Source organism: Topomyia yanbarensis, chromosome 3 (assembly GCF_030247195.1).
Source record: "Topomyia yanbarensis strain Yona2022 chromosome 3, ASM3024719v1, whole genome shotgun sequence".
Lineage (NCBI taxonomy): Eukaryota > Metazoa > Arthropoda > Insecta > Diptera > Culicidae > Topomyia > Topomyia yanbarensis.
Genome location: NC_080672.1, coordinates 5,704,699 through 5,729,412, shown reverse-complemented (window position 1 = coordinate 5,729,412; position 24,714 = coordinate 5,704,699). Strand labels below are relative to the sequence as shown.

The 24,714-nt window shown below is 38.9% G+C and overlaps 1 protein-coding gene across 3 annotated transcripts in view; it reads right to left on the bottom strand.

Moving 5' to 3' along the window:
• The window catches only part of LOC131693231 (uncharacterized), a 93,797-nt gene that overhangs the window by 42,286 nt on the left and 26,797 nt on the right, over positions 1-24,714 (bottom strand). For all 3 annotated transcript variants that reach the window (XM_058980886.1, XM_058980887.1, XM_058980888.1), the window contains exons 3-9: positions 11,288-11,901; positions 3,573-3,703; positions 3,314-3,456; positions 2,411-2,750; positions 2,141-2,194; positions 1,249-1,530; positions 912-1,040 (exon numbers count right to left, since the gene is read on the bottom strand). In XM_058980886.1, coding sequence (XP_058836869.1) covers positions 912-1,040; positions 1,249-1,530; positions 2,141-2,194; positions 2,411-2,750; positions 3,314-3,456; positions 3,573-3,703; positions 11,288-11,793 — 1,585 coding nt within the window. In that variant the 5' untranslated portion in view covers positions 11,794-11,901. The remainder of the gene's footprint in view (positions 1-911; positions 1,041-1,248; positions 1,531-2,140; positions 2,195-2,410; positions 2,751-3,313; positions 3,457-3,572; positions 3,704-11,287; positions 11,902-24,714) is intronic.

Genomic DNA, 24,714 nt, shown 5'->3' with positions numbered 1-24,714 from the left:
GAGGTGGAGTGATTGCCAGACATTGACAATAGTGTTGCTGTGCTGGAAATTTAGTTAACTTGCGCTATTCCGTATTTGGGATACTGGCTCATGGCATTCTTTATTATCAGATCAAATTTTTGCCTACGTCACTGTTGGAGTAGGAATTATTGTAGCATTTTTCATATTTCAGGAAAGAATGACAATTCCAACAATTTCTTGAATATTTTAACTAAGTGCTTCAGTATAATTTCGGGAAGCAGAATGCTTAAAATGCCACCTTCTTATACTCACATTTGGATGCGATTTCGTTTTCAATAGGACTCACAACGTTTGGATCGAAATTTTGGACACCCTTAAACTGCTGAACAAATTAACCAATTTGTCCTACTAACTACAACAAAAATGGAAATAATTTAATCTCTTGCGAGAAATTCCCATATCATAAAATAATGAGTCCACGTTTAGTTTATTTTTGTAAATCGTCATGTATTAGTTTTATGGTAGGATCACAAGACGGTTTATATTTATGTCTTCGAGTATATTTTAGCAAATCAGTTGTCAATGAATTTGCTCTTTACTGTACCCTTTATGCATAATGTGGTTTGATCCTATTTTCGCCATTGAAATTACGCATTTATTGCGACTACTGAAGCAAACCGTACACGCCCAACCTATGCTAAGTTGTACCTATTATTATGCTGATTAAGTATGTTTCGCGACGGTTTGCATACAGATTAATCGTATAACCCACTAGTACCACCCCGACCGAAAGCTCCAGCATTCAGGCTAAATTGAATTTATGCGATGTTGTATTACTAAGCTTAGTGCTTCAACATAGACCATAGAACAGTTGAAAGTAACCAGGTGTGAATGGACGGGAAATATATAATGAAACTGCTGTTATTCGATTACTACTTCTCTTAACTTACAATGAACTTCGATGTTGAACGTCTGGTTGGCTGGTGGTGGAATCCCGTTGTCTGCCAAACATTGATAAGCTCCCATGTGCACACGATTGATTTTGGTAATGTTGAGAGTGTGCCCTGCCATTGATGATGCTGGAAGGTGATGACGTCCAACGGTTAAATAAAGGTGAGCATGAAACACCAGGGAGCCAACGAGAAAACAATAGAAATCACAGCGAAGCCAGAAAGGAGGAAGGAGAAAGATGGGAATTAATATTTTAAATTCAATTTTCGATCCTGTTGCTTTCCTGCACAGTGCCGGTGAACTCTAGAGACATGCACTTTGGCTCTATCTATTTACCTTGCCATGCACCATTGGATATCGTTTTTCCATCCTCACGTCGCCATTCGACGTGAGGTTTGGGTGTTCCAGTGGCTGCGCAACGTAGCCTCAGGTGAGTGCCTTCTTTTACCACAATCGGACGGAGCGCTTCCGGTGTTCCAGCGCCTGCTATTGTAGGTGGCACGAGTAATTCATTTGAGAACGTATCATTGACCTTAATCTTCCAGGCATTTATTCCTGGCGTTCCTGGTGTCCCGTTAATGCCCGGACGTCCCGATTTACCACGTGGTCCATGCAGACCTGCAACGACATAATGCATGTGATTGTGAAATAACTAGAAATTGATCAACGCTGGTACAGCAAACATGGATCAAATGAGAACTGTTCAGCTAAATGCTTTAAACAGGCTGCTTTACTGCTACGTGCGTAGTACTGGTTATGGGATTTAGTTTTACCAATCTGATAAAAGAGTGTATTGTAGTGAAAAATTGTGGTTCGAAAAATCCCAGAATCAGAGCACAACGCATTGGAGAAATTATAGGGCGGTAATTCATACTTAATTGACTCTTTATACTATACTACATAATCAAAATGATATTTATACAAAATAAATTCCCGTAAACCCCAAAACAATTTTTTGGCATATTCATTTCTACGTCGTACATTCGAAGCTCATCCTAGATATTGCACAACGTACTGGAATGCATATTATTGATCAGATATGCATTTATTTACCATTCCCCAAGGACGAAGTCATGCAATAACATTTTCCCGAATTTTTTTCTCCCTCGACTATGTCTTAAATGGCTACAGCAGTATATTTTTGTATACTTTCAATTAGTTGAACTACTTCTGAGTCACACAATCTAAACCCCTCAATTAAAACTATTTTAATGAACGAGAAACTTACCTCTTGGTCCTGGATCACCTGGCGGTCCTAGAGGGCCCATGGGTCCGGGAATACCTGATACAAAATAAACACAAAAAAATGACAAGCAATCACTGTAACCGTCATCACAAAAATCTTCAGCGTAAAACTTTTCCCATCAATATTCCAACAACAACCAGCGACCGCTAGCCGTAAGCTGCCACATTTAGTCACCGTAGCCCAAACGTAATTGTTTTTGCTCGAGCGAGGTTAAAGTTTTACTACCGGCTTCTCTCGACCACGACTGCTTACCATTTTTTCCATCTATCCCATTTTGACCATTAATACCAGGAGTACCGTCTTTTCCATCACGACCAGGTATACCATCAGCTCCGGCTCGTCCAGGAACACCATCAAGTCCCGGTTCTCCTGGTACGCCATCCCTTCCATCTAGCCCCGGATTCCCCGGATAACCGATTTCTCCCTTGGGGCCACGTGGACCAGGTTTTCCTTCGCGCCCATCAATACCGGCCGGACCGGGCAGACCAACGTCCCCTCGATTACCCTTTGGTCCGGGGATACCGGGCAGACCGGGAGGACCCGGCGGGCAGTATTCTTTCGTTGCTCGACAGAAACCGGTAATTGCATCAAACTGTAAAAGCGGAAATAAAATGCAAAACGATATGAAATCTGAATCTATCACGTAACGCAAACATTGGCTCAGGGGGGAAATACTATTAATGACAATTAAACAGTTTGTTCGATAACAGCTTCCCATAAACGTAAGCGATGTTTAACAGCATCCAGTCTGCTTTGACTCGTATTGTTTTGTTTGTTCAGGAATCCAATTTTACGAGAGGTGTGATTCCGATGTTAACTAATTTACTTTTCACCTAATCCAGTTAACAGTTGCAAATATCATTTTCGTTAGTTTTCAGAGAAGCTATCTTATTAATTTTATACAATTATGAAAGTAGAATCCAACATTATTTCGGCGAATAAAAAAATTCACACATGGTTGAATTGCTACGAAAAGTAAATTGAAATCCTATATTTGATCAGATCGGCACTATCACTAAATTTCGTTTTATGTAGTTTGCAAACTATAATGATATTGGCAATATACACTCATAAACAGATCAACTCGTCTTTTATCGTTCAGAAATAAATTGCAATGTTTGCTGGAAAAGTAATTTTATATGCTCCTAAACTTACTGGAATTCGAGAGTAGCTCGTTAGCCAAACCCATGTATCACCACCGGGGGCTGCTCCTTTCAGTCCGGTTTTCTTGATAATTTCAGCGTCTTTCTTTTCCAGCTCGCTGCGCAGCTTCGGATTGAAAAATTCAACTTTAGGACCTAGGAAAGTGCGAAAAGACGAAAGTTGTAAATGGTTGACAGTAATAAATGAGATTGCGTTTGGACGATGAATGTAATGGAAAAGTGTCCCAAATCTTTTTCGTGTGGTCAATTACCTTCTTGATCTGGCACAAGATTGTCGTCGAAAAGGTTGAGATCTCGCTTTAATCGAATTTTGTCGTGGTCGCTGTTGAATTTTCGCTCGTTTTGTACTTTTTGAATGGCTCCCAAGTAAGGTAAGGCAGAGCTGGATGAAGGAAATGAATTAATGGTAAGTACATCTTTGTTTACTTTTCTCATATAAGCACATCACATTAAAACTCAAGTATTGAAACGAGGTCCAGAAAATATATGTTCGAGCTGGCTCTGTTGGCAAATTCATCTTTTTCTCTATTTTATTTTCTCTCTTATTTTTGAAGATTAAAGGTCAATTCGATTGTAGAGGAAATTAAATTGATTTGTGAAACCATTTTAAAATCCAAAAGAGCCACTTCCGGTTTAGATAAATTCTTTATTTCCTCAACAATATGGGTATTTTCGGAATGGGATTTATAACTACATGACGGAAATCGAAGCCTGAAGCTATTTCGAAGTCCAAGATTGTTAATTCCGGTTTAGAGTTAAATTCAATATAACCTCAACAATATGAGCATTTTCGGAATGGGACAATTTTGCCCAACCGAAAGTTACTATCTTCACCCTCAAAATGACGTCACTCATCGATTTTCGTCATCTACTTGTCAACCCATTTCAAAAATACGCTTATGGCTACGGTTATACAAAATTTTGCTCAATTGGATATCGCTATTTCGGATTCCAAAACGGAACCAAACTACCATTTTCATCATCTGCTCATTAAGCCAGTTCCAAAAGTATCCATTGTTGGGGTTATCAAGGATATTGCTCAACAACGCTATTATGGATTTCTAAATGGTTTCAATAATCTATTTGTCAAATCTGTTCCAAAATCACCCATATTTTTACGATTATCGAAAATATTACTTAACCGAAATTCGTCACCTTGGGTTTCAAAAGGTTCTAAACATCGAACATTTCATAATCTACTTGTCAAGCGTGCTTTAAAAATACCCATATTGTTAGGATTATCAAGTACAGTGAAGACCTGTATTGTGTATGTATTTTAGGCTCACAAAAAGGGGACGTTGACAAAATCGGGACATATATTTTTCCTTTTAAAGCCGAAGTGGTTAAAATATTCTTCTGATATAATCGGATCCACTATATACTGCTCAACCGGTAGTCGCCCATCTTGGATTTCAAACCCGTTCTTAAAATAGGGGTGTCGAGCATATTGCTGAATCGGGAGTCGTCATATTGGATTTCAAAATGGCGCACACATCCAGTTTCATCATCTACTTGTCAATACCGTTCCAAAAATACCAATATTGTTGGGGTTATCGAGAATATTGCTCAACTAACGACTTTTAATAACAAAGTTTCATTACGAACTAAATCCCAAATAACGAACACTTTTTTCCATCATTCGTTTTCGAGCTCTCGGTCGAGACACAAGTGCTATGTTTCCAGTCCGTGGAGTGCATAGCGCCAATCCATTGTTGGGGTTATCAAGGATATTGCTCAACAACGCTATTATGGATTTCTAAATGGTTTCAATAATCTATTTGTCAAATCTGTTCCAAAATCACCCATATTTTTACGATTATCGAAAATATTACTTAACCGAAATTCGTCACCTTGGGTTTCAAAAGGTTCTAAACATCGAACATTTCATAATCTACTTGTCAAGCGTGCTTTAAAAATACCCATATTGTTAGGATTATCAAGTACAGTGAAGACCTGTATTGTGTATGTATTTTAGGCTCACAAAAAGGGGACGTTGACAAAATCGGGACATATATTTTTCCTTTTAAAGCCGAAGTGGTTAAAATATTCTTCTGATATAATCGGATCCACTATATACTGCTCAACCGGTAGTCGCCCATCTTGGATTTCAAACCCGTTCTTAAAATAGGGGTGTCGAGCATATTGCTGAATCGGGAGTCGTCATATTGGATTTCAAAATGGCGCACACATCCAGTTTCATCATCTACTTGTCAATACCGTTCCAAAAATACCAATATTGTTGGGGTTATCGAGAATATTGCTCAACTAACGACTTTTAATAACAAAGTTTCATTACGAACTAAATCCCAAATAACGAACACTTTTTTCCATCATTCGTTTTCGAGCTCTCGGTCGAGACACAAGTGCTATGTTTCCAGTCCGTGGAGTGCATAGCGCCAATCCGCGTTCAAGGTTATTTTACCAGTTCGGTTCGGTCCTCAGTCTTTTGTTCGCTCGTAAGGATTAAACAATAGCCAGCTGTATAAGCTGGATCGGTTCGTCGTTGGACACCAGTTTAAAGTAGTTTTTATCTTTCGTAACACATTTATTGCATTCTTCCGTCTGCGCGGGCGCTGACCCCGCGCGTTAACGTTTTCGATGGTTTCCTCTTCGGATTGTCAAATGGAGGTTTTTTTTTGTTGGAGACGGACCACTGCGACCAATATTTAGATCTATTGTGGTACAAATGGAGGTTGAATCTGGTTCCTAAGGCTCCCATGCTACCTAGAACTCTCAACTGGTCCATTTGTGGTCTTTTTTCGGTCCAAGACTAAATCGCTGAATCTTCTTCAGATTTCTAAAGACCTGACAGAACGGTTCTCGGCTGTGACCGAAATTTCAAAGGTCCACTCGGACAAGATAAGGATGTTGCTAGCCAACTCAAAGCAGGCAAACGATATTGCTTGCTATGAGAACTTTACGCGGGATTATAACGTGTATATTCCAGCTGTAAAGGTACAGTCTGAAGGCGTCGTCATCAATGAGAGTTTGACATGCGAGGATCTGCTGTAGTGCGGGGTGGGCCGTTTTAGAGACCGCTTGCTTCAGCCAGTGAAAATACCTGAGTGCAAGCTATCGACAATACACGACGTTAGAAACGCGAATGAAGAGTTTGATGAAAGCCAAGAAACGTAGTTACTGGTGCCGATTCGTTAACGGATTAACGAGAGAAACATGTATGAGCACTCTTTGGGGCCTGGCCCAAAGGGGGAATTTATTTTGCGAAATCGAAACAGTACTAACGAGAGTGCGGAATATTCAAACCGTTGGATATTCAATTTCGCCAAGAAGGTTTGTCCAGATATCGCCCCGGCACACAAGATCCACCGCTCCGCGTCCCCTCAACTTAACGCGAACGAAACACCTTTTTCGATGGCGGAGTTCTCACTTGCTCTCTTGACATGTTGCAATAAAGATCCAGGGGCAGACAGAATCAAATTCAACTTGTTGAAGAATCTGCCAGGCTCTGCCAAAAGACGCTTGTTGAATTTATTCAATACGTGTCTTGAGGGTAACATTGTCCCACACGACTGGATACGAGTCATCGCAATTCAGAAACCAGGAAAACTAGCCTCCGATCACAACTCGTATCGATCGATAGCAATGCTCTCCGGTATCCGGAAGCTGTTCGAGAAAATTATCCATTTCCGTTTCGACAATTGGATAGAAACAAATGGCTCTCTGTCAGATACACAATTCGCCTTCCCCAAAGGCAAAGGGATGAATGATTGCCTTGCGTTGCTCTCAACTGAAATTCAAATGTCCCATGTTAGCAAAGAGCATATGGCATCAGTGTTCCTAGATATAAAGGAGGCTTTTGTTTCAGTTTCTATCAACATTGTTTCAGAGAAGCAGCATGGTTTTTCAGCGACTTTAAACAACGCTTTCGCTTTTTACAAACTCGGTGATCCTGCTTCACTTTACACCGTAGAACTAGCTGTTATTCAGTGTACCCTTGGAGTCATGGACACATTAACCGTAGACCATTACTTCATCGTTTTGGATAGCTACAGTTCTATTGATGCTATTCGCCCGATGAAATATGGGCGGCCTTCCTCGTATTTAATTGAGAAAATACGGGAATTACTGAGTGCTTTATCTGACAAATCTTTCTAGTTTACCTTGGTATGGGTTCCTTCTCATTGCTTCATTCCGGGAAATGAAAAGGCGGACTGTTTAGCTAGGATGTTTTAGAAGGTGACATTTATAAAAGACTAATTAGCTTCAACGATTTTTTCAGTATTACTCATCAGAGACCAGAGTGGAAACATTCGATAGCCCAAAGGTATCGTCCAAAGCGTGGTTCAAGGGGATGGATGTGAGTCGTGACTTCATTCGTGTGACTTCTCTACTCATGTCAAATCGTTACACACTGGATGCACATCTCCGGTGTATTGGGATCATGGATAGTGGTATTTACGCTTGTGGTGACTGCTATCACGATAGCGACCACATTGTTTGGGCGTGCACCGAGTACAGCTCCGCAGGTCTCGGCTAATGGATACCCTCCGGGCCCGACGAAGATCACCTAGCGTCCCGGTTCGAGATGTTATGTCAAGCCGTGATCTCGTCTATATGCCCTTAAATTAATCAATATAAGAATTTAGCCCCTCTCTGTGTCTTATTCTGATTCCCAGAAGTCTCCTGTACCGCTTTGTGGCGCCGGCTTGCTTCAGAGCGCTACTACGTGCTTGCCTTTATTCTCACGTTTGTGCTGGCATAAATCAAAATTGGAGTCGAAACGACCTGAAGATCTTACTCTATTTGGGGTATCCCCCACGGGTTCGTCGAGGACTACACGACGTTCCGGTGCATGCTGTCTTGGCAGTACTGTCGTACTTTCGACGGTTTTCCACAAACTGCAAGCTATGCGTCTCTTCTCCGTTATCTTTGTCCACCCTATCACCCCTGTAAATTGCTACGATACTACGAAACCCACAGGAAATGTCTTTCTCAACGAAATAGGCCGATATTACAAAAAGCGAATTTCACCTTATTGCGTTCCATTAATTCTCAATTATATTCTCATTTACCCCTAAGGTGAAGATATGTGGAAGCCAGGAACGCACGCTTGTTGCTAGGCACCGACTCGCTTGTTTACACAGAGAAAAGAATGAAATTTGAAGTGAAAATTCAAACGCACAAATGAGAGCTTTCGGACATTTTCCGTCGGTCATCTGCACAGTGGCAGAAAATTTTAAGTTTTGTTAGTAAATGATTAAAGTTTCGCGGAAGTTTTATGCAGTGATTAAAGTGCATTTGGAAAAGTTCAACGAAAATGATAAGAAGAAAAATAAGAGTGTTTCGAAAATAAACCCCTAGTGAAAAAAGGTGATATTTTCGCACAAAATAAGAACTACAGATAGCATTCCATCAAAAACGTATAGGAAAATGTTCTAGCTTCTCGAGTAACGGTTTCGAGGCACACCGGCAAGGTTGGTATATTGAAAAACGTATTTTTATAGTTGCTCATGTCAGATACATGGTAATAGGCAGTGGAGAGGGGTGTGTGTGGCGTAGGAGCTATGTTGTGGCTCGTTTGTATAATGTCCCTAAGTCCCTCTTTGGTCTTAGTGATTAATTCCTCATTAGACCGGCAACAATTTTGACTTTTTTCGGATCGCTGTTAAATCAAACGGTAGTTGGCTTTGCATACCATTTGTCAAATAGGAGCTTTTCCCGAAAACTCTAGTTCACTCACAAGAATTTTCAAGCTTGTTTATGAAAATATATGAAAAATAGACAAAAGCAACAATAAATTCAGTAAAAAATACCAGTATCATCTTGTGCATCCCGCAATCTGCAGAGCTTAAGTTGTAAGGATCAGCATTGTTGAAGACTGCAAATTGAACCGATTTCGCAGTAAAAAGATATTTTTATATAAAATTATGTGTTGCCTCTCTTTGTCGCACATGCTCAGAATAGAAAATTTCAAAAAATATGTTAGTCTTCACAGTAAAATAACTCTGTCGGGAAACCTTCAACCAATATGCAACCTTCAACAAAGCTGTTCGTTTTAAAATAAGCTACATGGGTATTAGTTTTGAAGTATACAGAGTTACTGTGGAATTTTTTATTTGATTTTAGGTTTTTATTTCTGAGTTTCCATATAGTAATATCTATGGAAACTTGAAACATCTTGAGGGTGAACTAGAGCTATCGGAAACAGCTCATATTTTGCATATGATTTGTGCTGGAGGCACCAGCACATCATTTGAATTCAGAAGCGTTCCGAAAAAAAAGTTAAAATTGTTACCGGTCTATTCTCCATGTACATTGAACTTTATTCCTAGTTAAGATCCTTACATTTGACACGGTCTGAATGTAGTTTTAGAAAATTATAATATATCTTCTAGTTTTAAGAAATTTAAAATATAAAATGCAAAAATTAGTACCTTAGTACCACCAACAAGGTTTTTTATTCTTACGAATGCTTCATTAGAGTGTCTTGTACCTTAAATTAATAAATAAACCCTTTTTGCATTTCTTATATTTTTATTACATGCATCTTTTCATTTGTTGTGATTATAGGGGTTTAATGTCTTTTGGCTCTTTTTTATCCTAATCCAATCTAATAATCCAGTATGTAACCTGTTCATCTATGCGTGGATGTGAAATCGAGCCTCTGATGACTCAGTGGTTTACCCAATAAGCTATGTCTCCCGCTTGTTCAAATATAAATTGAACTAAGCCATTTGAATACTTTTTCCACACTCCTTGTGAACTTTTCAACGCCTTTTAAATAATTTTCTACGAAAATACTAGTTGTTTGATATCATCAACGTTACTAGCCTGCAGTTTTTTCCACAAGAATTAGCTTCTTTATAAGTTAACCTAACGAAAAACGAGTTGAGGTTGTTGACGAAAAAGTGTTGCCCTGTTAGTGTCATTCCAGAAAATAATATAAACATTCTACGTACACAGTTTGAATATGTATCTTTACAGTCAGCTGCTCCGGAAAAAGTGACAATCCATTACTTCATAACCCAATTGAAAATAGTAAAATTGCTGATTTATCACATGGTCTACATATTCCACATTATTTCAGCCCAATGCTTGCACAGCAACGTATGGAAAATAAAAGTACCGAGGTGTGTTCATGAAAGAGAACGCCAGTTTTATTTGTTTTCTGGCACTGCATACGTGAGATATGTGTCACCTTTTCAGGCGATATAACACTGTTTGTTGATTAATAGGGGTAATAAAAGATGAACATTTGGACAAAATGCTGTAACCTGTTCACCGATGTGTACGGATTGTAGGTAATTAAATTAAGATTCATGGTAAAAAAATCACAATTTGATTCGTTGACGCCTGCTTAAAAAAATTAACCTACAGAACAAGAAAGGATATTGCAACATACGCATGCCATTTATTGTTCTTTCAATTCCAAATGCTACAGATTTTCCAGTCTCTGGATATTATGGCCTGTCTGCTTCTAGATGTACATGCCCATTTCGAAATTTTACGGGAACTGTATACAAACAGCGAACTTATTGTACCTGTGTAAAATTTTAATACCTTCATTATATTTTGTTTACGCGGTTGGTTTCTGCTTCCGATCCCTAAGTGGCATACATTTCGAAAATGCTGCTTTTCTGCTTCGAGTATGCTATCATGAGAACGGCAAGAAGTAAAAGAGCAAACGTTGTTTCTAACGATCCGAGGTGGATTCGATTCCCAAGTTGTTTGAAGGCTTCCAATCAGATATTTTCTCATAATAATGGCGCTTTCTAGGATACCTATGTACATAGACAGTAAGTGCTTAGCAATCAACCTATAAGGTATGGAATCGCGGAAATGGGATGGAAGGAATTGTTTCTAGTTAATTATCAAACATTAATATTAAGTGTTAAAAGCAAAACTGCTTTCCATAATTTCACCAAGAATAATTTTTCATTTTTATGACAAACCTTTCAACAATGTGCTACGATTGATTCGGAAATAAATCGAAAGACGTACTTACCTAAAATCAGCTGACGTTCGCGAGTGTGCTAATAAATCCTGGCTAAATCGATCGAAGTAATTTCTCAAACTGTTGTTCACAATTTCTTCCACTTTTTGCTCGGTTATCGTAGCTTGCGGAAGAGAAGAGTCAGCTTTCATCAGAACCTTTTCGCTCAATCGACCGTTAATGTAATTTAGTCCCAAGCAAGAAAGTCCGAAAACACAGCACACCAACGCTATCAACATGTAATATACATTACGGAGCGCTCTGCGGAGTTCCGATGCTTCATCAATTTTCGATTTGATGTCGGTGGGTTGGCAGTTATTATCGCAATTATGGATTGTAGACCGCTTCGCTGGATTCACGCATTTCGTTTGTGTTTCTATTGTTACGCTGTGTTTCGATTTGTGCTGTTTACTTGGCTTAGATTTTGATTTCCCCCCGCTGGACGATGACGATGTGGACGATCTACGCGTTCCAACATATGTGGACTTTTTGGCATCGGAATTGTTCGTTGGGTGCATTATCAATATTGGATTGTTGCACTGTAGAGGTAGGCTTTTTAGAATGAGTGGCGGATTCAAAAAAAGCCCAACGTTGGTACGATGTACTGGCTAGTCGCGAACAAGTATCTACAAAAAGAAAAAGAGGAGAATTGATCAATGGAAACCCAAAAGTTATGAATCGGGATATCGCAAAAAACACGATGACATACGTAATCTTCAGGCATGTTACCCTTCATTTCATGCATCCAAGTAAGCGAACAGGACGATGAAGCAGAATCTAGTTATCAAAATACGCGCCCAGAAATGGCACGTCTGGACTCTGACGATGCCTTCTCACGGACGGCGAAACCTAGGTCAAACTGAATTTCAGGGAAGTTCCCGGGCAGAAGATTTATCTGACCACAGCACAGGATGATGTTCCCAGAAATTTGTAGTATTTGTTTCGCCGACAAATTCACCTGAAAACTGATGATTTGGCATGGAATTTGCAGCTACGGGTTCAAAAGAAATCATTTCATCGCCAGCAAACCGATTGACTCGAAGCTGTGTAAGCAAGTTTGTATAACACTTTCCATTAAAGTTCAGGCCCGGTGAAGCTATGGCCAGATTTGGTAAACTGCCACAAGAACCGGGAGGTGCTACAATGGTATCGCGACAATAAGGTGGACAAGGATACAACTCACACATCTGCTCTCAATACCGCTTAATCGAAGTATTTTGGGCAATTATTATCAAGCGAAAATTAAAGAAACTGGAAAATGTCCCAAGAACACTTCACAAATAGATTATTGATGCTGGAAAAAAATGTTAAACGAATCTGCCCAAATTTGTTGGCGATACCACGAGATCCTTTTCTCAGGAAAGCACTTCTCGCAATTGAACCATGAACATTTAGAAATCGGCGATGTATTAAACGTTTTTGTGCTCGATGCCCTGCTGTTTTTAGGGCAGCATTCTGCGTTGTGTAATGCAGCGAACCAAACAGGCACCACGTTCCTCGCGTTGATAAATAAAACGCCAGCCTTTACCTAAATTCAAGGTGTATTTCAACATCATAAACAGATGGACGGATGTCGGTTTATCGACTCAATGTAATTTACTAGTGGGTAAATACAATGAAAATGTATGAAATTTTTATCGTGCATCTATTTTGGAAGACGCCTTATGTCAGTTGGGTTGAGGATACTTAATTATATTCCCCTACCTCACATGATGAAAGCAAAGCACTCTACATGATTGGGCTCCTTCTGCGGAAGCACAGTCTGATATGCGTGCAAATTAAATATTTCCTGCCTCTGTAAGGCTTTCATTTGAAAGTGTGAGTTTTTTTTATTATCACACTTCGTTTAGACCGTTAGAACATTTTTGAATGTATTTGTAAGAATAATATAAGTTTTCGTAGATTGAATGTAAGTTAGTAATATAAGAGGTACACACATACAGTTTAATATATGCTAAGTCATTTTAGAACAAATGACGATATTAGCGCATCGCTTTAATTTTTGTTTTGTTTTTAGTCACTTGGTTTAAGCACATTTCATTTCATTTGTATCTATTGGCGTTGGATAGAACAGCGCTTGTGATCATTTTTGAACGCATTGGTAAAAGTGGTCAGAGCTCAGAAAAATTGACTTTCCCGTGTGAACTTGAAATTGGAACGAAATTCAATTCATGCCCACCGCGCTCAATCGAATTTTTTGTTTGTTTACCTCGCCATTCATTCGTTCGCTGCAGTGCAGTCATTCAGGAGACAGCCTGCCTTCAATTTGTCCACATACCTATAACAAATGAATGCTTTGGTTGGTCAATGAACTTATATTTCCTATGCACTGATGCATTCGATTGTGAATGATGCTACAGTTAGTGTGGAATAAATTAGTGGGACGTTGAGACTGAATGTCGGTTTCGGTAAAGTTAAGTAGAAATAGGTAATTGAGTTCGAGATTTGGCACCATTGCAAGTGGTAGTATGAAAACTGTGATCTTGTTGTAATTTATTAGGAACGAAGAAAAGAATTTGACACCAATTTTAACGATTTTCAACGATTGTAGGTTAATAAACTAACTTAACACAGTGACATCATTTTCAAAAGAGTGTCATCAACATTGCATCTTCTACTCTGAGAGGTGTGTGTATACAATCCATCTCCCACTGACCGGCAGTGCTTTTATGGAAGAAACCTGTCTGCATCCATTTAATGATATATTTGGTATCATCCAAAGATGTACACTTGTTTAGCCCTGGAAATGAAAGGCGATAGCTCTACAGAATATCCAACGACACATTTCAAGAATGCCTGTTCATACACATACATTCTGAGGTTTGCTTTATATGCAATAAGCCCTGCGCGATGTATTCGCAATGAATCGTGTGTATTCGCACTTCCATAGTGAAGAACAGTGTTTTCGATTCTGGCACTTATTTACAATAAGAAACATATTTGGATAAAACATATAAACATTGAAAAAATAACATAAAACCATCTTATCAGCGTCTTGCTCTGAAATAATTAGGTTGTAAAAATTTTGTTCTATTATCTGTCAGTAAAGTCGTTGGAGCGTCTATTCATTTTCAGAGGGCGCTACGCGGGACGAACGGGTGTATTTTTGGCAACTAGATTCACGTACATCTGATTGAGTCAAATTAATGAAGCAAATGCGCAATATACCCTCAGCGCCAAAACATTGGAAGCAAATATTTCCGACGATAGACCGCTTGTATGAAGCGAAGAACTTCACGTACATCCATGGCAAAGTCTTATCAGCGTCTTGCTCTGAATTTACAGTAATCTTATCAGCGTCTTGCTCTGAATTAATTAGGTTGCAAGGATTCTGCTCTATCATTTATCAGCTAAGTCGTTAGAGCATCTAGTCATTTGCAGAGGGCACTACGCGGGACGAACGGGCGTATTTTTGGCGGATAGATTGACGCACATCCATGGCAAAGTTATATGACGATAAAATCACTACGTAAAATTTCACTACTCTCGCGATATTTTAACGAATTACCACGCAACTCATCATGAGAAATGACCGAGTGAACGATTGACATCGATTTCATGTCAAACACACTATATGCCATGCGAATTCTTCGATTGGACGATGTTGGACGAACACAAAGACATGTCCGAGCTATTCGGCAGTGGTGTCACTTCAATCTACCTGGTGTACTCTGAGATAAAAAAAATAATTATTGGTACAACTTGTGGCTGTTCGGCCATCTATGGGAGCTGTCCATCAATGTCAGCTTCTTTCTCCGAACAGCCTAGATAAGCTGTGTAGTGTCGGTAGTGGTTGTTTCAACCGGCTAAGAATTACACTACGGACTACCTGTTCCGGTGGTAACACCAAACAGGGAACCCCAATTCCATAGTGTCATGCGACCCGTGCTATGGGTAAAATTGTTGAGGGGGTTTAAAATATTCTCAATGGCGAACGGAGCCTGGGAAGAGCCGGGCGAACTCCCCAGTAACTGGCTGTGGTCCACTAGGAGGTTGATAACTCTATTATCTTTCTCCGGACAAAACTAGCCTAGAGGCCGCGTGGCATCCGGCGGGTTGAAGTATGTCAGTTATGGAAATAACTGTCAAATTCATTCCCAAAGGTGGCCGCGTCACTTATGAGGAGGCAAAGAGTTTGAGACCGATCAGTCTGACCTCCTTCCTTCTCAAATCAGTGGAACGTTTAATCGACCACTACATTCGGGATGGTAGCTTGGGCGAGCACCCACTGCATGCAATGCAACATGCATATGAGCGGGGGTAGTCTACTACCACCCTGTTACACAATGTTGTCTACAACATTGAAAAAGCTTTTTCCCAAAAGCAATCAATCAAGTTTAGGAGTTTTTCTCGATATTGAAGGTGCTTTTGACAACGTGTCTTTCGAATCCATTTTGGAAGCAGCACGAGATCATGGAGTACCTTCATATATCACGAACTGGATACACGCAATGCTTAGCAACCGACATCTGTGCTCATCGGTAAGACAAGTAGAGATGAGGAAACTGAGTGTCTGCGGATGTCCTCAAGGTGGTGTGCTGTCACCACTTCTATGGAACCTTGTCGCCGATAGCTTGTTGAGAAAACTAAATGAGCTTGGGTTTCCGACGTATGGTTTCGCCGATGATTGTCATATGGTGATCACCGGTATTTGCATTGGCACACTTTTTGATTTGATGCAACAAGCCTGATGTGTTGAGGTGTCTTCATGTTGGACCATCAGTTAATCCAAATAAAACCTCAATGGTGCTTTTCACGCAACGAAGGATTACAACCGGAGCTCGTTCATTGCAGTTTTTTTTACTCTGAAATTATTGTCGAAGATCAAGTTAAGTATGTTAGGGTAATTCTCAACTCAAAACTTAATTGGACAGCTCACATCGATTTCAGGATCAAGAAAGCTTGCATGGCCTTTGGCCAATGTAGACGGGCTTTCGGCAAATCTTGGGGACTCAAACCCAAGTACATTCAGTGGATCTACACAACAATTGTTAGACCAATACTGGCATACGGGTGCCTTGTTTGGTGGCAGAAGGGAGAAGTTATGACAATCCAATCAAAGTTAAACCATCTTCAGAGAATGGTCTTGATGGCGATGACTGATGCGTTCTCGACAACACCTACTGCTGCTCTCGAGTCACTCTTGAGCATAAAACCACTACATGTGTTTCTGAAACAAGAAGCACTTTCTTGTGCATGCCGTCTTAGGGTTACTGGGCTCTGGAACAGTAACCCAATAGATCGTGTAACTAGCCACACAAGACTGTGGCCCCAAATGGTTACTTGGGATGAATATACACTTGCTCCCAGTGACCTTACACTCACATGTAGTTTTCCTTCTAAAACTTTCAATGTGAGAATTCCTCTTCATGAGGAATGGCTGTCTGGCTGGATGGAGCGACAACTTGAAGAATACGTAGTTTGTTATACGGACGGTTCTTTGTTGGAGGGCCGAGCCGGTGCTGGTGTCTATTGTCATGAGATGAGATTAAACCAATCTCATTCGCTTGGTAGATACTGTACCGTATTCCAAGCAGAAATCTTTGCGATTCTGTGTGGCGTACAATCCGCACTTCAACAGGGAATTTGCGGTAAAAGAAACTATTTTTGCTCTGACAGTCAGGCTGCCCTGAAAGCACTTAGTTCGGCAGATTCGAGATCGAAATTAGTAATCGCATGTCGAACTCAAATCGAAGAACTTAGCATTCCAAATGCTATCTACCTTCTAAGGGTACCCGGTAATTCCGGTATTACTGGAAATGAATGGGCGGACGAATTGGCTAGAGCTGGCGCTGCGACTGATTTCGTTGGTCCAGAACCAGTTCTACCACTGTCAATAAGTTGGATAAAGCACAAGATTTGCTCTTGGGCTGCATTCGAACATGCCAACCATTGGCGTAGCTTGCAAACTTGCGTTCAAACAAAGGCTTTTCTGCCGGATGTGAGTCCGAAAATGTCAAGAAATTTGTTGCATTTTTCCAAGCACAACTGCAGTATTCTGGTCAGGGCACTGACTGGACATTGCGAACTCAATTATCACATGGCTACTATTCAGCGCGCTGAGTATTATTCATGTGATCTTTGTGAATCCGATTACGGAACATCATATCATTTGATATGCAATTGCCCTGTATTAATGCAATTGCGCATCCGGATTTTTGGTTCTCCATACATAGATGAACCTATGTACAGAGAGCTGAAATTTAAGGATATGCTTTTGTTCCTAACCCAGTGTGGTAAAGAGCTATAGTTTTTTAGCCGTATTTGAATGACAATATCTCTTCGGGGGTGTTGTCGTTCTGTTATATCAATATCCCCTCGGGGATGTTGATATAACCGCTCACTGTTTGAGTAGGGGTTCTAAATCCCTCCGGGGGTTGGAAGTTTTATTCCTGCTGTTGTAGCACCTGCAGATCGTTCAGCATCACTCCGGGGGTACAGAATGCTCTGTTTTAATTGTTCTGTGTCGTTGTTTTCCTTACCCCTAACCTTACCACTTCCCCAATCCTTCCCATCAGGAAAATGATGAAAAGACGATTCTTGGCAAGGCACAAATCTCCGATCAACATGGGGAACGTGCCATTTGAGCCAGACGCTACTGATTCCTGAACTCATCGAGTGAAAGATTGACATCGATTTCATGTCAAACACACTATATGCCATGCGAATTCTTCGAAAAATATTGGACGAACACAAAGACATGTCCGAGCTATTCGGCAGTGGTGTCACTTCAATCTACCTGGTGTACTCTGAGATAAAAAAAATAATTATTGGTACAACTTGTACCGTACAAGTTAAAAAAGCAATAGCTAGCTAACATGTATGGACGTAAACACGTTTTTTTAATGGTGAAATGATTAATTGGATTTATTGAAAGTGGCTTTAGCCTAATTGATCAACGATTAACGATTAGCTTAAGATTAATGGTTTATGTCATTAAACATAGGAAAAATGTGTCCGCGGTTGGGGAGTAATAAAAAGATTTACTTGATAGCCGAATCAATTGCGAGAATCTTCTCGACAGAGGGGAGATTCTGGAAATATGGATTTGGATTTGGAATTTCAGGTAAATGACCAATACTGTAAGGAATCTATTGTAAGTATGACGAGATATCGTTTGGGACTGAGTATCCTTTGTGTGTCCAGTGCGATGTCTGGAGAGTATACTTTCTTATGTTCCGTCGTCACACTCAACTAATTATTAGCAGGCGGACCGAGTGCAGCCAGTCGGTTTTTTTCGTTCACCCCGCTGCCATAATGACCGGAGACCGAGCATAACTTTTAGGACTGTGATGACGGGTACTGTTTCGTAGAAGGCGATGCATGGAGCATCGGTTGAATTGCGGTTAAAACCGTTTCTGCTGATAATAACAAGAACATTGGAAAGAGATTACGTCAGTGGACCGCTCTGATTCCACTCAGCCGGCTCCCACTCCGTCATCCAACAGGAAGGCGTCCGTGATTCATTGATGGATTTTGATTAACGTGACCTAAAAAAAATTTCGTTCGTCACGCAAGGCATCCGTGAAAATATCCGTCTATGTTTTGATCGTTGACTAAATGTTGATAGTTGGCTCGGGCTACCTTAGGGAGTGGATTTGGTCCTGTTGACTTGGCCAGTATTTTATCTATTGTTGAACCACTATCTTTTTCGAATCCTTTGCAGACGGACCAGAGGCGTGAGCTTGAAGCCGGTATAAATGCTATTAATCCCTATTACCGACTAGAGAAGAGTGTAGTCCTCCCGGATGCTTTCTAGAAATACCCGGGAGCCCATCAAAAAGCGTCACGGAAAGCTGCCCAGTGAAATGTGAGTAACGTAGCTTCACTACAGGTAACTGTAGCAGAAGACAATCCGGTTATTAATGGTAGCCTTGCAAAAGCTGAAGCTTTTCTTAGTAATTCGATTTTTGACACTACTCACAGCGCAGCGGTAGCTTAACGGAGCCGTGGATCTTTGATATGTTTACAATATGAAATAAATATAAATAAAACCAAACTCCCCAGATCATTTTTCTGGTCTAGGTTAGTCAGCAACGAAAGTCGGCTGATCTTACCTCCCGAGAGCAACGGTGAGAAGAGCCGGGTGAAATGAGCGTAGCTGATTATAGCGGACTTTGATTATCGAAGAATATTGGCATGCTTACGAAGTGCTATCTTCATTAATGGTTAAAACTTTTAACTTGAGCGAAGGCCGGAAAATTCTATTAATCTCTCTCTGTAAAATCCGCATCTATTAATCGCCGGCCAGATTAGAAATTTCTTGGTCAATTTCAACTTTCGGATATTTTTTGACACGGAACTCTGCAATTTCGTTCTGAAATAATTTCGATCCAAGTAAGTACCGACTTTGACATAAGTTTCGTTATTCATCACGCTGCATTATGATTTGGTGAGTTACCAAATCCAGCTGTTTACATGCGCGTTTCATGATTGAAATAATAAAAACCAGCTTCAAAATGATTATTTCTATGATAAATCATTGCTCTGCTTTCTTTTGGAAATATGTGTTGGACAAAAGGGTATGAAAAATGATTGGAGGGATTAATGGTAGAAGGAAAATAATAGAATAAGCCACTTCTCAAACATAAAATGGAAATATTATAAGAAATAATTCCTAATATAGAAAAAGTTGCATTTTTTGGCAGTTTTCATAGTATTAATAACAAATAGATATAGTGACGGGCCACACAAGAAGTTTGCTGTACTCCCAACAGGGTTCCCTGCTTAGAGTATCCGTGTTCCGTTTGTCTTCGTGTGTTCTCATTGTCGCCTTTGGTGCATTATTTGACTTGACTCTTTCCACTGACTGCTAGCTCTGGACGATCATTAAATGCACATATTCTATAACAAAACACTTCAAACTATTCACTTCAAAAACGTATTGCTAAAAACAATATTATATAATCAGATCCATTAATTTTATCTGCCAGTCATAAAACGTGCGTCCAAATATAGCACACATCATCAAATTGCTTTTAGGGCGCGGGGTGAAAAATCGGACCCGCTGAATGCAGCTAATAAAGCCATCACGGTGCCAATGTCGATTATGGATTCACTCAGGCGAGATTTACTTCGCTGGGATGGAATTAAACCATTGGTTATCATTTCCAAACCATATTCTTTTAACATTTCACTGAGCTTATTTAGGACAACCAGATCAGATACAGGCTGCTGTTTTCGCTGGTACAATAACATACCGGTACATGTGCTAGTCCAGACCATGTCTATTTTTCCCCATGCTAGAGGGAAACACGTAAACGTTTCCATTAGCTCGAAAGACACGCAACACCGAACGGGTTTGCCTCTGTTTGTGCATGATTTATAGCGATGATTTCGAAAATAGAAATTTGCCTTGCTGATGAAAACTTCAACGGGAGAAAAATCTATGCTGAAATGCCAGACGCACAAAGATCCGTTCTCCATGGTAGAAATAACACTAGTTCACAAACAAATCTTTTGGTTTCGTCTCATTTCTAACGAATATTTTTCTATGGGTTTTTGATCACGAATGTCATATTTAAACAATTTTCTATGAAAAGGAGTTCCGGTTGACCAATTTGGTCAATGCATCATTCAAATTGAAGGTTAAAAATTTCTTTAACTATCTTATATCTTATCAAAAATGCTTCCATTGAAAAATTTTGGTATTCAGTGGGGTTAAATTTATCGGAAAATAATAGTTAGACACTAGCAGAATTTTTTTTTGTGAGCTGGTGTAAAATGTGTGAAAGTTCGAAGCGCAAATCATCATACGAGGCCGACCCGTGAAATATTGGTATGGCGAAGAATTGAAACGGGGGCGTCGTAGCGTATTTTGCAGGACAATTGACCAGTCTGCAGTCGGTCTAGGTTCAACATCCAGCATCCGCACATAGGTTTAGATTATTCTATATCGACGAGATGAACGAGCTCTTATAGCAATTATAACAAAAAAGAGGTTCACTACTCGTTTAGTTATATATTTTGCAGCGAAAATTTTCACTCGACTCGATGATTGATGATTTATGTAACTCAACGAATCCACTTTGCATTGAAAGCGAAAGTTGTATTTCAATCTAATATTTTATCTTGCCTGTTGCAAAACACATTTACTGTCTAATCGACTAAAGAATTAAGATAACTTGAAGTAAGATGCTCTTTCCGGAGTTGACCACTATTGATCTATTATAAAGTTTACGAAAGTGGTTTTTAATCTTTTTCATTCCATACCCCCCCCCCCCCCTTCCGAAAATTGATCATCACCATGTACTCCCTGCTGAAAATTACTTATCAGAAAAGATGAAATGATATTTAACATGTATTAACAAAACACGATGAACATATAACATACTTTTTTCGATGAGAAATCTGTTCTTGTACACTCTTAGCCAGCATCTTGATTATAGATACGTGGAAACAATATATAGAGACAAAAGTTCGATGGAAATGTTTGGATAACAAATTAAAATTTAATTTCGCCCTTTTTAAAAGTCTAATTCACCTCTTGAGCAATTTCACCTGCGGATGAGAATTACTGAACCAAAACGATGGTAACAATTTTCTCTATAGGTATTTATGATCTTGAATTCCTGAGAGCTATTCCAGTTACCACGTCTAACACAAACCACCATGCGTCTCCATTGAATTACATTAGTTTGCAACTTTAGGGGTGATTGCAGTTGGTTGAAAAAAGGTGTTTTCTAAGTCAATTCTGGGTCGCTGAACACGAAAATCATATCCATTTTCTTTTTCAAAGAATCGTTTTTGAGATTCTTTGAAAAACGTGTTTGCGTACCCTTTTTGCAGCTATTGTATCTCAGGAATAAATCTTCGGATCATCATAATCGATTAACTATTCGAAAGGTATTGTTGTGTCTATTCCAAAAATGTATAACATGTTCGGATTTTATATCAACAATTTAGGGTTAACAGCGACCAAAGCTAAAAAAGTAATTCTATGGCTGGCCCAATTCGAACTTTTTGCCATGTTTGTCTTTTATTAAACTTTGTTGGTGCTTCTTGCATGACCTGAAAATGACTAAAAGACCGTAATCCATGTTTTCAACTTTTTGCCTAGAACCACATTTTCTCATCGTAGTCCAATTTAAATTTGATGATATTGTTTGAAGATTTGAGATAAAAATGCATAAATGCTTATTTTTAATTGTAAAGTTATGAAAAACAAATAACTTCTAGATTAAAAATTCGAAAAAGTTTTGTGGACCACACCAACAGTTTTTATGCAATGTCTAACCTACAGTTTTTCTTACTACTTTGAGTCCACTTTTTGAAACTGTTTTATTCATTTTTGAGAAAACACAGTTCATCCTATCTAACGTGACAGATGGTTTCTGGTGTAAAGCAATTCCATCAAGATTGATTCAATTACGTCAAAGATGCTGACCATCTTCGATTCTGACGAAACTTTTTACGTTTCATTTATATGGGAGACTAAGTATTTTTCACAGTTAAACAAGCAATTTTTATTCGAGAGTAATATTTAAAAAGGGCGTATGAGATCTCTAATGCACAACTTTCAAAATAGGGTAAGGTGGGGTAAATCCGACCTAGTAAATGGTTTTGGTTATAAAATGCTCATTTTACATCGGATCAAGTCATTTTATATACCAAATTAAAGGGTAGATTTCTGCGCATAGCATTCTATTCATTTTTTTTGGGAATATTTAGCATTCTATTCATTTTTTGGGAAAATAGCATTTTATTCATTTTTTGGGAAAATTATGAAATACAAGCGTTTTACGAAAAAAGTTCATTTTTGCTGTTTTCAAAAATGGTGGGATAAACCCGACCGTGTATGTTTTTGGTTGATTTAGTACAGATATTACCCAAATTTAATGACTTTTCAATGATAAATCAATGAATGTTATGTTAAGGAATTGTAAAATGAAGAAAATGGAATTCAATGTCAATCTTGGAATGTCAAAATCACGAGCAGTAGCACGTAAAGATATTCCCAATGGCATCGGAGCAATAGATCGACGAATACTATATTCCTCACGTTTTTATGTCTTTCGTTTGTAATTACGAATCATTGTGCAATAAAAAATATTAAAAGCGCATTATCATTGTGCAGGGATGTCATGCACCTCAGAGCAAATAAAGAGAAGAATAACAAACGCTCTTTGCACTTTTCATGCGAATCACCGCTCTTCTCTTTCACAATAAACCTCTTCACGCCGATGCGTATTACTCCCACACGTGTATTCTACTCCATGGCTGCATGCCACAAAGAGTAGAAATAAAGAGGCTCTTTAGTGTGTACCGTAAACCGGGGTGACTTTGACCATCGGGGTGACTTTTATCACTTGAAACTTTTTTCGTAGATCGCTTATTAAACCAGAATGGTCTACAGAATCATTTGAATTTGAAATGATTTTTACTCTAAACTTATAAAATACTGATTTGTTATACTTTTTGAGTATATTGTTCGGTTTTTGGGTACAAAAGCTGCAAAAAATCGAAATTTGACTTTACGTTATTTTTATGAAGCTTCGTAAAGTGTCTATTTTTTTTATAAAACAAATCTCAGATTTGAGCAAGAGTAATAAATTACAAGCGAGTTTTTATTTTCCTTTAGAGTGGAAAGTGCCAAATTTATTTTTAAGAGCTTATTGTAAATACATTTTTGTGTGAAACTAGTTGACAATTATTTCAAATTATTTCAAGCTAAAATTCTCAATATTTGTTATCGTTCGATAGTCCAACGTGTTAAAATGGATGAAACTTTTTGTACATTGATAAAGCACTGAATTAAACAATTTAGCAGTTTTGAAGGTTTTCAGAATCTTTTATTCTAGTTGGACACAAATTATACGAATTTTGCTTACTCGAACTTTACAGTATATTGAAATATTTTGTATAATACCAATTAACATCTATTTAACGATGAGTATCTTTCCAGAATTAGTTTAAACAAACATTTGAATGAAAAACATTGACATCAATAACTTAATGTGGGTGAACATGCAGGTTATCAAAGTCACCCCGGAATACGAAAACGGACTTCAATTTTAAATAATTTTTGGCAAAAAAAGCTGGAAGCGGAGAATTTTAAGTAAAACATGATTTAAAAATATTAAACTTGAAAAAAAATTTTGCGTCTAAAAATATGTAATGATTACTTCAAAAAGTGATCAATGTCACCCCGGTTTACGGTATCTTGGTCCCACGCGCACGTTAGTACAGAAGGCAACCATAAAACATTTTTAAAACGTTCTTCCGATCTAACTTTATCTGAATTGTAGTTTGATTCGCCTTCCCACCAGTTTTCCAGTGAGGGGAGGCACAAAAAAGTGGCTCTTCAAGGTGACTCTTTGAACGAAATTGTGCAGCTCTTTTTGCACAGATCTTACTCTTTTTCGTTTTCAAGTTTCTCTTTGTGCGGTCGTTCTGCATATCGCAGTGTTTTTGTGCTGCTCTATTTCTAAACGGTGTAT